Consider the following 15,746-nt stretch of genomic DNA (forward strand, 5'->3'; position numbering starts at 1 on the left):
TCCTTCTCATTTTCTAGATCAGTGGTTACTGTGCTCTTATGGCATGCATCATTTAAGAATCCATTTGAGGGTTTTTTTCCACCATTCCCTCCCTTTCACTTATAAACAGAACAGAATATAACTCTACTTGTTAAAAGTCGAAGTGAATAAGGAACAAGCAAAGTCTCATCAGCTCCAAACTCCAGCCATGCTTGACTTTTCCTTTACATATGGGGTATGATTGAGAACAAAGCTGTGACTTCTTCAAAAACCAAAACGTGTAGTTTCACAAAAACACAACCTTCGGGCAGCCTAATCCTCAACTATGTTGTATATATGTTTTCCCATTCCCCACCTGTTTCACTTGAGTGACAAGCTACCTCTACTGAAAGTTGCATCTTACAAAGTCTTACAGCCTTATCTTTATACACCTTATTCCATCTAATTTCTTGACTCCAAAATGCTTACTTACATTACTTCTTAGATGGTTTGGTTTTCACAATTATCCATCCAGCATGGCATCATTTTCTCTTTTTGTGTATGTTTACATACATGCTCTATGTTTTGTGTTTCTTTACTTGAACAGAAACAATGCACAACAAACATTAAGCTTATATAAAACACAGAGAGATGTAATGTGCCCGGTTTTAGCAAAATCACTTTTTTCCACTTATAGTCCCTTGGTTTTGTGTTCGCAAAAAGAACGATAGTCTAGTTTAGGCTCAGACAAATGCACAATTTAGGAACACCCTCCAAGGCATGGCCTGTTGCGCTCACAATTTTGAATTTGAACAGATTAATACAGATTGAATATGTAATTTTTATACATTCAAATTTACAGATTTAAAGTAAAAACTGAGAGCGGTATTGCCTCTTGGGAATGATTTTGCAGTTAAAGAACCTTGAACCTTTGGATGTAGTGTGATGTCTGATTTTAATATTACAAATTACAGATTTGGGGTAAAAATTGTGTTTGTTTAGGCAGGTTGTTGGACTAGCTATACTATTAGCCAATTAGCATATAGTGGCCCGTGAATATTAAGTTGATGAACGTCAAACAAGCCGTTAAAGTAGAGATTTGTGTGGATCTCTGTTGTCACCAGTAAATTATTTTGGTGCATAAAATCTCATCAGAGTCATACCAAGGATGAATAGGGCGTCTGGGTAGCTCATGTGTGGAGGTTCGCTCCTCGACGCAGCGGCCGAGGGTTCGACTCTGACCTGCTGCCCTTTGCTGCATGTCATTCCCACTCTCTCTCCCCTTTCATGTCTTCAGCTGTCCAGTCAAAAATAAAGGCCTAAAATGCCCCCAAAATAATCTCATATAAAAAAATAGAATGATGAATCACTTTCAAAGCTTTCAGACACTTTGCTACATTATAAATACTTTTTTTTGTTTGTTAATGCTGAGCCTTTTCCTCACAAACCTCTCACACCTCCACCTCCAGGCTCCCGTAATCAAAATGTTCAGCTGTTACACAGTTGTATGTCCGAGGCTGATGTAGGACAGAACAGAACATCTCATAATGTCAAACTGAAAGAATAAATATGACTATACCAAGTGTAGTTATTGCAAACATCAGTATTATTTGTGTATATTCATTAATAAGAAGCACAATTTTTATATGACTTCAGTTCTGTTACTCCTCCTGCATTGCAAGACTGCTGCCAATTAGGATATTCCACCTTTTATTTGTTAGCAGATATGCTACATCCCGTTGGATTTCACCTTTTGTGTGCACCTGGTGAGTCAGCTCTACATCCCACACACTGTCAGGGTATCTATCTACAGCTACGGCTGCTCTCCTGCAAATTGTGCTCCAAAAGTAGTTTGATGACTAACCGTTCCCTTTTTAAAGTTTAATTCCACCATGAATACAGGCTGTACATATATAAGCTGTCATATAAAACCTTTCCAAACAGTTTTGGCGATTAACATGTGTAGAGGCCTGCAGATACTCAATACCAGATTTAACCAGAGTGAATCTCTGTTGGCGTGAAATTAGTCTCTATTATAGCTCTTTGTGGTTTAAGTTAATAAGATGGTCATATTACGTCCTGCTAAGTCCTGCTGTGCCCTGCAGTGCCCTGCTACGCCATGAACTCCTACAACCACTATTCCTAGTCATAATTCCATTATCTTTATTGTGACTATTACTGCCGCTGTTCATCACACTCCCAACCGGCACTGTCAGATACCGCCTATCAAGAGCCTGGGTTTCTCCCTAAAAGGACATTTTCCTCACCACCCGCGGTTTCTCCCTAAAAGGGAGTTTTTCTACTAAATGCTTGCTCTTGGGGGAATTACTGGAATTGTTGGGTATTTGTAAATTATAGAGTGTGGTCTAGACCTACTCTATCTGTAAAGTGTCTTGAGATGACGCTTGTTATGATGTGATACTATAAATACAATTGAATTGAATATTCCTACATAAAAATAAAGTACAGATAGATTTACTCAGATATGTATTGATGATAGTCACAGCCCTCTCTAAGATGTTACTGAGAAACAAAAGCTTAAGCTGCTTTACTCTTGATAAGATATTCTGCTGACATTTTTATGGCTGTTTTTTTTTTTTTTTTTTTCGCTCAGTTCTGCTTCCCACGCACGCAGAATATCTAGCTGCACCAGCCTCATGGCAGTTGTTCCCCAAAACTGTCTTGGTGGTTGATGACTAACTCTTTCTAAAATGAGATTTCTATACTGAATATAGAATTTACATATTATTCATCAGATCTCATGTTGCTCCATTTTCAAGTTTGTGCATCAGCCAAAACAGGCTTTGATCTCTCAAGACACAAAAGGCTAAAACTGCCTTGTGAGCTGTGAATAGGATTCTCATTTATGGGACACTGTGAAAGCTTTATGGTCTTGATTTTTAACAACAGGATTTCCTGCCACTCAAATCTGCCAGATGGAAAAGGTGCTCCAACTGCACCTATTCTATATGACATGCCTGTGTCAAGAAGTATTCCATCATAATACACAGTGCTGAATTTATTAGTCCAAATTAATTTCTCAGCTGAGGCGAAATGAACAGTTTAGTAATAAGTAACTAGTAACAAGCGAAAATGTCAAACTTTATCTGGTTCCAGTTGCTCAACTGCGACAACTTGCTACTTGATGTAAAAGATGTAAAGTAGTAAAGATGTAAAATAAAATTTTTTTACATCTTTGGGATTTGCATAAAAACAAGCAACTTATAGATGACATCTTGGCTCTGGGAACTTGCCATATTGTAGCGTGACTAGCAGCGAGCCTTTGGAACACTCTTCCAAACGAAATTATTTCATGCACAAATTATAGTACTTTTACACGCCTGACCAAACAGTGGTTATTATCAAAGCAAATTTGTTTGCACTGAATGACTGTGATATGAATGATGTACACTGTGAGTGAGTGAGTGATAGATTCCTGAAGTGGAGAGTGTTTTTATGATGTGAGTGAAGTAATGCTTTCATGTATTATTGTGTATATATTTTATGAATTTTTGTAAGTATAACATCAACCTGTCCAGGGACTGCAGGTGGAAATTAGCATGTTTTGCTATAACCTGGCACATGACATCTCTTCTTTTATAGACTAATGTTTTTTGTGCATTGTCCCTGATCAAATAAAGAAATATAATCCTAGTCTCGCTTTGCCAGACCCTCCTAGCAAAGTCTGGCTAGTCCACACAGCATTCTGGGATGGGAGGAAAAAGTGCTATGGTTTAATGGCATTTCTTTAAATAATCACAATTGTCTTGGGCGGTGCATAAGCACCGGAGAAAAGGCGCGGTGCCACTGCAAAATAGGCTTGGAAGGAACTTGTTTTGGTGGAACGTGTACCTTTTAAAAGTTGTTTTAGTCGTGCAACAGAAAACTCAGATTGGACAGATAGTCTAGCTAGCTGTCTGGATTTACCCTGCAGAGATCTGAGGAGCAGTTAACCATAGTCCTCATAAATCCACCAGAGTTTAAAATGCCAACACAAAGGAAGCCCAAAGCGGATATCCAACTTAAATGAGTAGATCAGGCTGATTTTCCGGCAGCAACGGAGCAATCCCAGAAGTGGAACGCCAAGGATATTGTGAAAATGTTGATCCCGAAACCTTGATCCTTGATCCTCAGCCTTTCAAAAACTGTTAAAACCAAACAAAAAAAGCAGCTTGGCTTTCAGCTGAACCACTGCAGATTTATCCTCAAAACCACAGAGGACTACGTACTTGTTGAAGTGATGATCAAAATTAACGAAATGGTTGTAGATGGGATTGTGTTTTATTGTCCCTTTTTATGTCAACAGCACCACTGACACAACTTTCTTTCGGATTCACCCTGTAGGTGGCGCTGTCTGTCGCTGCAGAGTTCTGGGAGCAGGGAGACCTGGAGAGGACAGTCCTGGAGCAAGTTCCCATTGTAAGGACACGGAGAGCAAGACACTTGAGAGAGAGAGATGCTAAAAAAAAAAAAAACGTTTAGAGCAGGGGGGCTTCAATGTTTTTTAAGTCAAGGACCCCTTATCTGAGAGAGGGATGGAGATACTACATATTTTAAAAAATGAAGTTGCATATTTAACTGGGCCTACAACAAAAAGCCTTAAGCCTTTATACATACATTTTAGTGCATAGAATACTAAATTATAAAATGTAATGTTAAACATAAATGTGGCTGATCTGTGGCTCTTATTGACTACCTTACCTATGGGCCAGTAAGCCTAATGTCTTTTTTTAAATTTTCTTTACAAATAGGCAGTCCCTCCAGAAAAACGTGATCATGCGATCGCATAATTCAATGCATAATAAGTCAAAGTCCGCATATTTATGCAGGGGGGCCGCATTTTTTAAAATATGCCGCACTTTCGCCACATAAATTGCCGATTTCCACGCAAAATATGCGGGGCTTGCATGATTTCATAATCCCTGCACTTTCGTTGCAAAAAAGTCACATATATCTTAGCAGAAAGTTGAAAAATGTTGCGTTTACTTCACACAAGAGCAGCCATTTTCCCATTGCCATGGGAACGTTATGAAGTGACGTAATTACGTGAACATCACCGAAAAGCAGGGTGTTGGGGGAATCACTTTTTTTTCTCTTTTTCATCAAACCGCAATTTTTGCAAGTTCCCACAATTTCATTGCATAAAATTGCATAAATATCCCTCATAATCCATCGCATTTTTAAGAAAACGTGCAGCATAATCAAAGATTTTTGCCCGCAACAATCACAAAAAAACTCCGCATTTTTCAGTAAGGACTGAATAGGCTGATTTATATGTGCTTATAATATGTTGGATTTATGCTAAGACATTTACATTTTTGAAAAAGGAACTCCCTTCATCCATTTTGAGTAAGCTGATGGTCTAGTACCGAAAACGTTGCCTACTTAGTTTTTGCAAGACAGACATTGAGTGGGAGTTTCTTTGCGACTTTTGACCTACTTATCCCCCTCTGATGCACCTGTCTCACGTTATACATGTGCCGAGTGTTTTTCTGTACTGAAAAAACTTTAAAAAAAAAAAAGATCAATAACTTGGTGGCCCCCCTGCCGTAACTCTGAAGACCCCCTACTTGCCCCGGACCCCCTGTTGAAGATCTATGGTTTAGATGATACAGTAGATGCATCCGTCCTATCGATGTCCCAAAAACACTAAATTCCCTCCAGCTCCAACGGTACCGCGGTTCTATTTATAGTTGACCTCTGACCTCAAAGAAGAGGATTTTCCTTTGAGAAACAATAAACATCATAATTATTATCAGATGGGTTATGGCCGGAATCCATTTGTTTCTGTAAAGCACTTATTGCTACACAAGTCTTATCTATTTTTATATCTTTATGAGAAAAGTAAATGTCAAACAGCCTTTATTCTGATGAACTTGCTACACAAGTAAAGGCCGATTTTTGACCCTGATTTGACCATGATTACTTCTTAGTGGAAATATCCAAAACACTAGTAGGTGGAACTTTTGAGCTTAGATTGTTTTTGTTACACAGACTTTTTTTAAGAGTTTGCAGTGGATAGTAAAACACTACGCTGTTTATCATAGACCCGCGTTATACATCCTGAAGTTAGAGGTTTAGGGCTACAATGTCTTCTCTCCCTGATGAGCCTCAGGCTAGTTGGATCTTCTGTGATTAGGTCAATCTTTTTAGTTTTTTGGAACTTTAATCTAAACAAATGTGAGCCTGATCTTGTAGTTTGATCAAGTTCATGATGCCCTTCTAAACTTCTACAAAACGCTCACTCTGAAATCTGAGATCAATCACTTTAATTCATTTGGATTGTAACATGTTATTTTGTCTTGCTGGGATTTTTCTGTGTGATTTGTTGTAGTTTTAATACCAAGTTTGTGCCAGTACATAAAAGTCAGAGAGGAGGAGAACAAGAATTTGGCGGGTGGACAGGAATAATGCGAATTAAGGCAGGCCAAGGCTCTCCTTGAGGCTTCAGTTTCGGAAGGACATGATTAGAGAGAAGGAGAACAAGAGACCGAGACGCAGTTGGAAGACAAAATGAAAAGACAGATTTACTTCCCCGTGGCGGTGGTGTTGGGCAATGTACAGGCCATTATGTGGAGCACTGATACAGAAAGAGCGGGCACTGTGGCCCTCACCCAGCCGACCGTACCCTCCACTGGCTCTCTCTCTCTCTCTCTCTCTCTCTCTCTCTCTCTCTCTCTCTCTCTCCTTGCTCTATTTCATTCCCTCATGTCCTTGAGACACATGAAGTGCGAGAAGCACCATCCCACACTCTCTAACCTCGCAGTGCTCTGAATTTAATAGCATCTGTGTCAGCTGGGAAAACATTTCACTTTGATCAGTTTGTTTTTTTACAGCAGTCGATTCTGTGACTCACTGTGGTCTGACAAGAAAAAGAAAAAAAAAGACTTTGGAGAGTGTGACCACTTGAACAATTTCATCAAGAGTAGGTGGGCAATTTTGCCAGCAATTACAGCCAGCGTGAACTTTCTGACAGGCTTTTACAGTCCAGTGTGCTGCTCACACTCGCCCATTTCTGGATGTGGCTGCTAATGTGAATATAATGGAACTTCACATGAGTCTGCACTCTCCCCCCTTTTTTATACCTAAGAAAGTGATGCTTGTCTATAGCGAGCGCTCACCGTGTGCTACTTTTAGTGGACTATTTGGGTTTCAGGTCCCAATAGAATGATTCTAACATTTGAATTTCTTTTGTACAAAATGTATAAATCTACACTTTCTCCGTTAGTGAGGATGGAGCACTCTCCCTCTTGGGGATTGTACTAAAACCTATATCCAAACCCTAACGTTAAATAAGTTGATACATTTTATATTTATGTATTTCTCTTTTACGAAACTGTACTGTCCATAATTATGGCTGCAAACTTAATTTAGTTTGCAGCAAAACAATAGGGTGGACAAAATAACAACACCACTTTTGAATCCTAGTATAGAGAGAGACTTTAAAATGCGAGGGCTTGGCAGCAGGCTTGATGGCCACATGAGTGTACAGGATTTGATTGTCTCACACACTTTTCTCCCCCCTTCAGCCTATGATGGACCGAACCAAATCAGATGATCTGCCGAAGATGCAGTGTGGATTCATCGACTTTGTTTGTGCTTTCGTGTACAAGGTCAGACATTACACCTCACAGAAAACATTCACTCTTGATTCCCTTTAACCTAACAAACACTCGCCGAAAAGAATCCCCTGCAGCTAAACTGTAGAAACATTTACATGCAAAGTGTGACACCTGTTAAGTCTGTCTTATCTTGGATTATACCTTTTCCTACTATGACATGTTGACATGTCATAGTAGGAAAAGCACAGGTGTATTCCAAACCATGATGGCTGCATTCCACTTAGGAGAGGCCCTGGTATTGTGCATGCTGACTCACTGAAATAGCTTACTAGGACACTTGATGGAATTGAGCCATCGTTAAAGTTATGAATTTGAGCTGTGCTTTTCCTACTATGACAAGCCAAAATGTCTGCTGTGCAAAAGGTCCGTAGATGGCATTTTAACTTGGTATCGACTATTCGGCTCAGTAACTTTATTTCAAGATGGTTCAGGTGTACATAACTTGATTACTAAAATCGACTTTGTCCGCACCATCTGAAACGTTGTCAGTGTTATATTTATAAGATTTAATAAATCTTTGGATCTAACGAAGCAGTATTGATTTGGATGCGATTTGATTTGTGTTGATTTGTTGCCGTCCTGCTCTCCAGGAGTTCAGTCGTTTCCACGTGGAGATCACCCCAATGCTGGAGCGCCTGTTGAACAACAGGAAGGAGTGGAACGCCCTGAAGGAGGTGCACGAGGCCAAGCTGGCCGCCATTGAGGAGGCCAAGAAAGCCAAGGAGGAGGCCGCTGGGGCCAAACAAGGTAGGAGGCCCTCAGATATGTGAACACACACAGACAGTGCATTACTCTCCCAGTTTCATGTGGTGGAAGTAGTATTCAGTTCCTTTACTTAAGTTAAAGTACTAATACCACACTGTAAAAAATACTGTTAGAAGTAAGAAAATGTTACTTCAGTAAAGGTATCTAAGTATCATCAGGGAAATGTACTTAAGTTTTAAAAGTTAAAGTACTCAATGCAGAAAAAATCCTCACATTTTAGGCCCTGTTTACACGACAACGCTCGCGGGTGAAAACAACGAAATATTTTATCAGATGTGCCTTTCATTTAGACGCCGTTTTTGGGGCTTAAAAACACAAAAAAAGTGAAACCACCCTCCAAAGTGGAAGTCTTAAAAATGCTCCACCGTCTTCCTGTCTAAAGGGTAAAAAGTCTGCTCCGATCTGCTCACAGTGGCTCTCGTCGCGCACGCGTTTACGTCACAGGCATGCACCAGTACAGGAAAATAACAACAAACATGTCGGATTATTTCCATACTGCTGAAGAAATTCGGTCCATATGTCTATATATTTTGACTGGCAGGACTCCCAGTCCGCGCCCTGTTGTGCCTTTGTGGCTTTGTAATCTAAGGTTGTTTGGAGCAATAACTCCACCTCCTCGTCTGTCCAGACAAAATTGTCAGCTTGTGTTGTTCGCTTCGCCATGTTTTGGTTTCACGCTACTAGGGAGAGAAGTAGAAGGAAGGTTCTATGCAGGCTTGATGGTGTTGTGTGGCAGTGCTTCACACTACCTCCTAGCCGCCTGGTGTGCATACTACATCAGATTTCACACACTTTTGCGTTTTCTCTTCAGATCGTTTCTGTCTAAACATAGCCTTAGAAACAATCCGTCTGTCAATCAATTAAATGTTTAATCGGCTAATCATTTCAGCTGTACTTGTCGGTTTATATATTGGTGGGTAGTTTAATTTATAATAAAACATTGTATTTTATAAACTACATGTGTTTTGTGTTCAAAAATCTTAAATGTTTAAGTAACTAGTAACTAAAGCTGTCCGATGAATGTAGTGGAGTAAAAAGTACAATATTTCTCTCTTGAGATGTAGCGGAGTAGAAGCAGAAAGTGGCATGAAAAGAAAAGTGCCTCAAATTTGTACTTGTACTTTGTATTTGAGAAAATGTACTTAGTTCCATTCCACCACTGCTAAATGCCTCTGAGCCTAACCAGTCTATGTGCCTGTTTTGAGGTACATTTGAGTGAGAACTAAATGCCCAAACTGCTGCTTGGTAACCATAGTAAAAGTACAGACACACAAATACACACATACAGGTGGAGACATTGTAAAAAAAAAATTTTTGAATGCATTTTTCATGGTGTCACTTTAAATTATGGAAAAATAACTGTCGCTCTGTTTTTCCTTTCTCCCTCCGTCCCTTCATTCCTTCCTTCCTTTGTTCTTCCTTCCTTCCTTCCCTCCTCCTGCAGCAGCGAGTGCGGCCCAGTCTCAGTCAAAGACGTGTGCTGTCAGCTAGAGATGCTACAACACCATGGTACTTGCTACATGGTTGTGGTGGTCCAGTTTCCCGATGTCATTATTGAGATCTGACCAGAAAGATCCAGTTTACTCCCCAAAAAAGCGCACCTCCCACTGTAAAATACCTGTCTAGCCGTCTCCTTTTTTCTGTTCTGCTTTCTTTCTTCACTGCTCCTTCCTGTCCATCCTTTGCTACTGTATTACTCATTAGATGCACTTGGCATCATGGGGTGTTTAGGCACTTGTGGGAAGCTCAAACATCTGAGAGTCAGCTGCCAAAAAAGCATTAAATGTAGCAAGCTACGCATATTATCTAATTAATCAAAACCTGGAAGACCATCAAACAGGAAGCAAAGACCTTTTGCATTGAAAAATGTTCCGGCTCAGATAATAACTTAAATGTTGAATGTCAGCTACCTACAGGACTTTTCAGTACAAGAAGAAACTATTCACTGCTCATACAGCATTACCATGCAAGTGTATTTGAATTGATAATAATGCTGTACTGGCATTAACTGAAACCAGCAGCTACTTAGATAAGAGAAGAGAAGATAGACTTTTTTTAATCCCACACTGGGGAAATTCCCTTGTTACAGCAGCTCAATGAAATTCACACACATCAGAATAAGACAAACACACATTAAATAGACATAGGAAAAATATACAAAAGGTATTATAAGAAATAGAAAAATAGAATAAGAGTAATAATATTGATAGTAATAATATGTACACTATAAACACCCTTATTATAAACAGACAAAAAAAACAAGTAAAAAAAAAATATATATATATATACAGAGTAAGGTGCGGATGAATAGAAATGGCATATTGCACAGTAGGAGGTGACACAGAGTAATACATAAATAAATATGCATCGTGCACAAAGGTATTTAATAGAACATGTTTAGAAGAAATGTAAAATACACAGTCTGTTGAGGAGCTAATGGGCAACGAGTCAATTTAATGTAACTGTGATGATGGCTGGTTGGTTATCCGCGGATGAAATCTATACCAAACTTTAATCTGGCGTGACCGACAAGCTTTTAAACTGCTGATTAAACAAAATACTAATGGCTAAGCTGGGATATGCGGTGTACATTATTTAAGATAACATTTACTGTGCTAAAAAACATTTGATCCTCTGAAGATGTGACTGAGACTTTCTAACTTGAACCCTTGATGTGAAAAAGTTCAAAACACAACCAAACTGTAGCTCCACTGTGGCTCCGATGGTTCGGTTTTTGAATGTGTATTTCGTAGATGTGGATCCTTTATGATGCCCTTTTCAAAACACAGAGAGGGAAACGAATGCAACCGTGACTAATAGCGTTCCGCAGCGGCATGTCAATAGTGTCTGAATCAAATGTCAACAAATGTTTTTGTATTTTTGGCTCGGCTGGTGGGACATCAGCTGTGTTGACACATTTGTCTCAGCTTGTTTATCTACATGCTGTCAAATGTCTAACTTTGTAAGGCAAATCGGCATCAAAATAAACGGAAAACATTGCTCGTAAAATAGATGCATGCTGTGAATAGCACATGAGTAGTGTTGTTCCCTCACCGGTTGATCACTGACAGTTCGTTTTACTGAATCAAATCTGTTTCAAGATAACATACTGTATGTACCATCTTCTCCATGTGGTGTTCAATGTTAGAGTTTGCAAATACTTGTGCTGAAAACTACAGCGGATCAATGTAGGAAAGCTTGTGTTTATGTGGACTCATTTTTCACTCTCAACCCAAGAAATGTATTATTAAATCACTTTGCAGAGATTAGTAAAGAAGTATCACTGTTTTCCCACTGAATTACTTTGGTGTCTGTGTTGTTACTGAGCTGTGTCTCTGTGTGGCTGTTTAGTTCTGGCCAGTGTAGTGTTAGTAGGGCTGGGCGATATGGAGAAAATCAAATATCACGATATTTTTGACCAAATATCTCGATATCGATACCGCAACGATATTGTAGTGTTGACTACTGGTGCTTTCACAAAATATTTACACAATGAGATTTTTGATAAATAATCATCAGTAATGTGGCTATAATGACTAAGTGGGTAAAGGGAAATAATAGAACAGTTACAACAGTCTGGTAAGTTCAGAAAATGACATCACTTTACTGTAACGCAGCCTTTAAAAATATGAAAAGACACCACTTATGCCATATTACGATATTACGATATCCAAAATCTAAGTCGATATTTAGTCTTATATCACAATATCTATATAATATCGATATATTGCCCAGCTCTAAGTGTTAGTGTGTGTGTGTGTGTGTGTGTGTGTGTGTGTGTGTGTCTGCTGGTAAATACAGATGTGACATATTGGTGTATTGTAGTAGGCTGTTGTCCGTTTGTGAAAAATCCACCTGATGAGCTTGTGCTGTTGTTTGTGTGTGTGTACCGTAGGTGTGTGTATGTCTACATAATAGAAAGTCCTATCTACTGTAAATATACCACCACTCACTGTGTGTTAATGCCCACTGCTTCCACATCCATTTCTGTGTAATGTTATTGCTTTTGCATAGTAAATAAACGTGTTTCAGCATTAAACACATATTTGAGTAAAATGTATTCTGTCAGCATTTGACACTTTCTCTGCATGTTTGTTGAACTCTCACTGCACTTTTGTTTTAGTCCCGAGAGAATCAGTTCCGAAGATTTTTTGCACTCTTTTTAACCGTGATTTATAAAACACAGCAAGCATTTGACTGACAGCAGTGTGCAGTAGCTGGCCAGCTGTTGGGACAAAATGGATTTCTAGGTAAAACAATGTTCAAATCAAACATGGACAATTCTAATTGACACAGCTTTGGACATATGTCCTTTTCTCTGTTCAACATGTATTTGTTGAAAAGTAAACATCTGGAAACAGGCTGTATGAGAGTAACTACACATTTGTGGGAATGAGAGATATTTGTCTGTAGCACTAGGGCAGAATTGCTGCAGGAAACATGCATAAAAGACACTTGCACAACAGCTGACCTTGTATAAACATCTGCCAGCTGCATTATCCATTTGTGTGTGTGTGTGTGTGTGTGTGTGTGTGTGTGTGTGTGTGTGTGTGTGTGTGTGTGTGTGTGTGTGTGTGTGTGTGCGCATGTGGACACAAGTTAATTCTCCCACCTAGAGCCATACATAACACTGTTACAAAACACAACATGACGCCAGAGTTGGATAATGAAAAGTGATCACCACTGGAGCCACAATGGGGGGTGAAGGACGTGAGCTAAATTCATCATCACCCATCCCTCTCTCCCCTCACACGCTGTAGTAATATATTAATAGCATGGATACATAATCTAAGTGTGTCGTCATTGGTGTATGACGAAAGTACCCATGACGTAAGTGCAAGGTGGGAGCTCAAAGGATTGCCGTATATGGTTGTGATGATCAGCAGAGCTTGTAAAGCTTGGCTCTGACGCAGCGACAACCCGTGACTGCAGAGAGAGAGAGAGAGAGAGAGAGAGAGAGAGGGAGAGGGAGAGGGAGAGCAGCAGCTGCAGTACACCCAGTGAGCCTACAGGAAGGGAGCTTTAGCCTCATTCTAGCAGAGATCGGGGGCAGTCGTGACTGCAGAGCTGCCAGCCTGCAAGCCACAGCCGAGAGAGCGATGCAGGACTATTTATAGGACGAATATGCATGGGTCGGCTGCAGTTTCTAAGCAGAAAAAGTCACTTGACTAGTTTGCTGAGGCGTTCTTGCCTCAGCAATGCACCATCAGCATGTCATGATGCACACTTGTATGTGCATTGAATATAGCGGTCACACAAGAATGGTCACACAGGAATATCCTGAAATCCTGACAGCTGAGTTGAGACCTGCGTTTCAGACAGTGAAGAGCGTGCAAGTGTCAGAGCTGCAGCGCTCAGACCACAGATATAACAAACACATTTTCTCAAAATTCAGCCACATATATTTGGTATCTTTAGGAACTCCACTAGAACAAAATAAGGTTCTGTGGGGTTGAACAATGTTTATCTCCTTCTCCTCCTAATGACCTTTAAAATGCCCAAAATAATAAACATCCATCGTAAATTGGTAGAGCCCAAAGATTGATCTTGATAAATACAGCCAAAATAACCCAAAGTAATTAATGATCTGAAAGAATCTGAAAAGCAAAAGAGTCTGAAGATTTGTGGAGCTGGATTTAACAAATGTGCGACATTTCTATTCAGCAAATTACTAATAAGCTCAACAACAGGATTAATCAACTGGATTTGTCCCCCAAGACAAAAGCGTATTATAGTAAGACAAAAATGGGACAGAGGAGATATGCTCTCAGGAGGACATGATGACCTTTTTTTCATTTTGTTTTTTCTTTAATATATGCGCAAAACAATGTCAAATAATTTCAGTCACAGCAGGTGTGATGTATGTGGCTGCTTGGATCCACACGTCTCAGGAGCATTGTTAAGAGGCTTATCTAACAACTCGAGCAAAATGCAGGATCCGGGCAGGAAACCAACCGTATCACAAACGGCAAGACGTTGAATTTGCTTGCAATTCGTGCAACTCATTTGCTCTCCGTCTCAGGTTCAAAATCCCCTGGGGGGGTCAGGGGATGTTTTAGGGGTTATATAATGTATAGCTAGATGAAAAAATACAAATTTAAAAGTTACAAATGTTATATTTAACCTAAATGTAACCAGGTTGGAGTGTAATGTGATTCTCTGCAGTCAAGATAGATATTAATATAGCAGACCAACAATATTAAACATTAGAATTAAACATCAGGAGTAAATGCTGAACAGTGATTACCATCAAAGTAGCACCTGAATTGTCACAATAAATAATTTAGTCAAGCTTTATGTAAAAATGTGTTAAAAATGATTCTGAATGTTCATATTCCTAAATGCCCTATTGTATGCATATTGGGAAGCAGATTGGAAAATATACAAGCAAGACCTGTACAACTTATACTTGCGCTAGCTTTTCTCTCCATAAAGAGGACTTTACTCATGAATTGGAAAGAAATACAACTGGTTGAAGGAGTTTCTCGACTTGCTTCCTATGGAGAATGCAGCTTCGACCCTTGCTGACTATGATAATGGTCTGGGCGCCCCTTGGACTTTTATTAGAGAATATATGAACAATAGAGCAACAACTTAACTGTAGTGTTTGTGTTACATGAATATGAGTATGTCATGAGTATTTGTACCAACCCCCCAACCCCCCGTCTTCTGTGTGAATGTTATATGTATGTATGTATGTATGTATGTATGTATGTATGTCTTTAAGGTATCTTGTGAATTATGTTATTATGTTGTTGTCATTGTCTTGTTTTGTTTTTCTTTTTGTGTCCTTTTTATTTCAGAAAATGTTTAAAAACCATTTTATACAAAAAATGAAAAAAGCTTAATGTAAAAGTATATCCGAGGTCTTTGGTTTTATGTCATCATTTTGTGCATGTGTGTGACTCAGGGTCAGCATCCACTGAATCGTAACGCTTATCAGCGTGTTGCACGAGGTGGCCTTTGACCTGATAGGGCTCTCTGCAGTGTCTCATGTTTGCTGTCTGATCTCAGTTAGTGTCCCGGGAGACAACACTCACTGTGGCTGATGTGAAAACCTCATTTCAAAAAATGGAATTTATCGCAATGCAATTTAAAGCTTACTTAATTGGTTTTGAGAATGAGTTCATCCGTCTAGATAGACATAACACAAATTAGAGTTCTGTTAGATTTGATGAAAAAATAAGGTTGCTATAAAATGTGCGGAATGAATAACAGCGAAAATGTACTCCAGATGTAAATGAACGTGTTTCTGATGCAACAAAAAATCCTCCCCAAGTGGATCGGCCCAGACAGTTCAGGGGTCATGATTCATGCGTATACATTCAAGTGAAATATCAAACATAACCTACGTGAAAACCACTGCCAAAGAAATGGTGCAGAAGAAATAAGGGAGAGAAA

The 15,746-nt window shown here is 39.4% G+C and overlaps 1 protein-coding gene across 2 annotated transcripts in view; it reads left to right on the forward strand.

The window, feature by feature from the left end:
* Nucleotides 1-10,160, forward strand: part of pde6a (phosphodiesterase 6A, cGMP-specific, rod, alpha) — a 53,678-nt gene extending 43,518 nt beyond the window's left edge. For both annotated transcript variants that reach the window (XM_028589534.1, XM_028589535.1), the window contains 4 exons: nucleotides 4,303-4,377; nucleotides 7,488-7,571; nucleotides 8,171-8,327; nucleotides 9,790-10,160. In XM_028589534.1, the coding sequence (XP_028445335.1) occupies nucleotides 4,303-4,377; nucleotides 7,488-7,571; nucleotides 8,171-8,327; nucleotides 9,790-9,836 (363 nt within the window). In that variant the 3' untranslated portion in view covers nucleotides 9,837-10,160. The remainder of the gene's footprint in view (nucleotides 1-4,302; nucleotides 4,378-7,487; nucleotides 7,572-8,170; nucleotides 8,328-9,789) is intronic.
* Nucleotides 10,161-15,746: the final 5,586 nt, after the last annotated feature.

The sequence above is a fragment of the Perca flavescens genome, chromosome 10 (genome assembly GCF_004354835.1).
Source record: "Perca flavescens isolate YP-PL-M2 chromosome 10, PFLA_1.0, whole genome shotgun sequence".
NCBI classification, from domain to species: domain Eukaryota; kingdom Metazoa; phylum Chordata; class Actinopteri; order Perciformes; family Percidae; genus Perca; species Perca flavescens.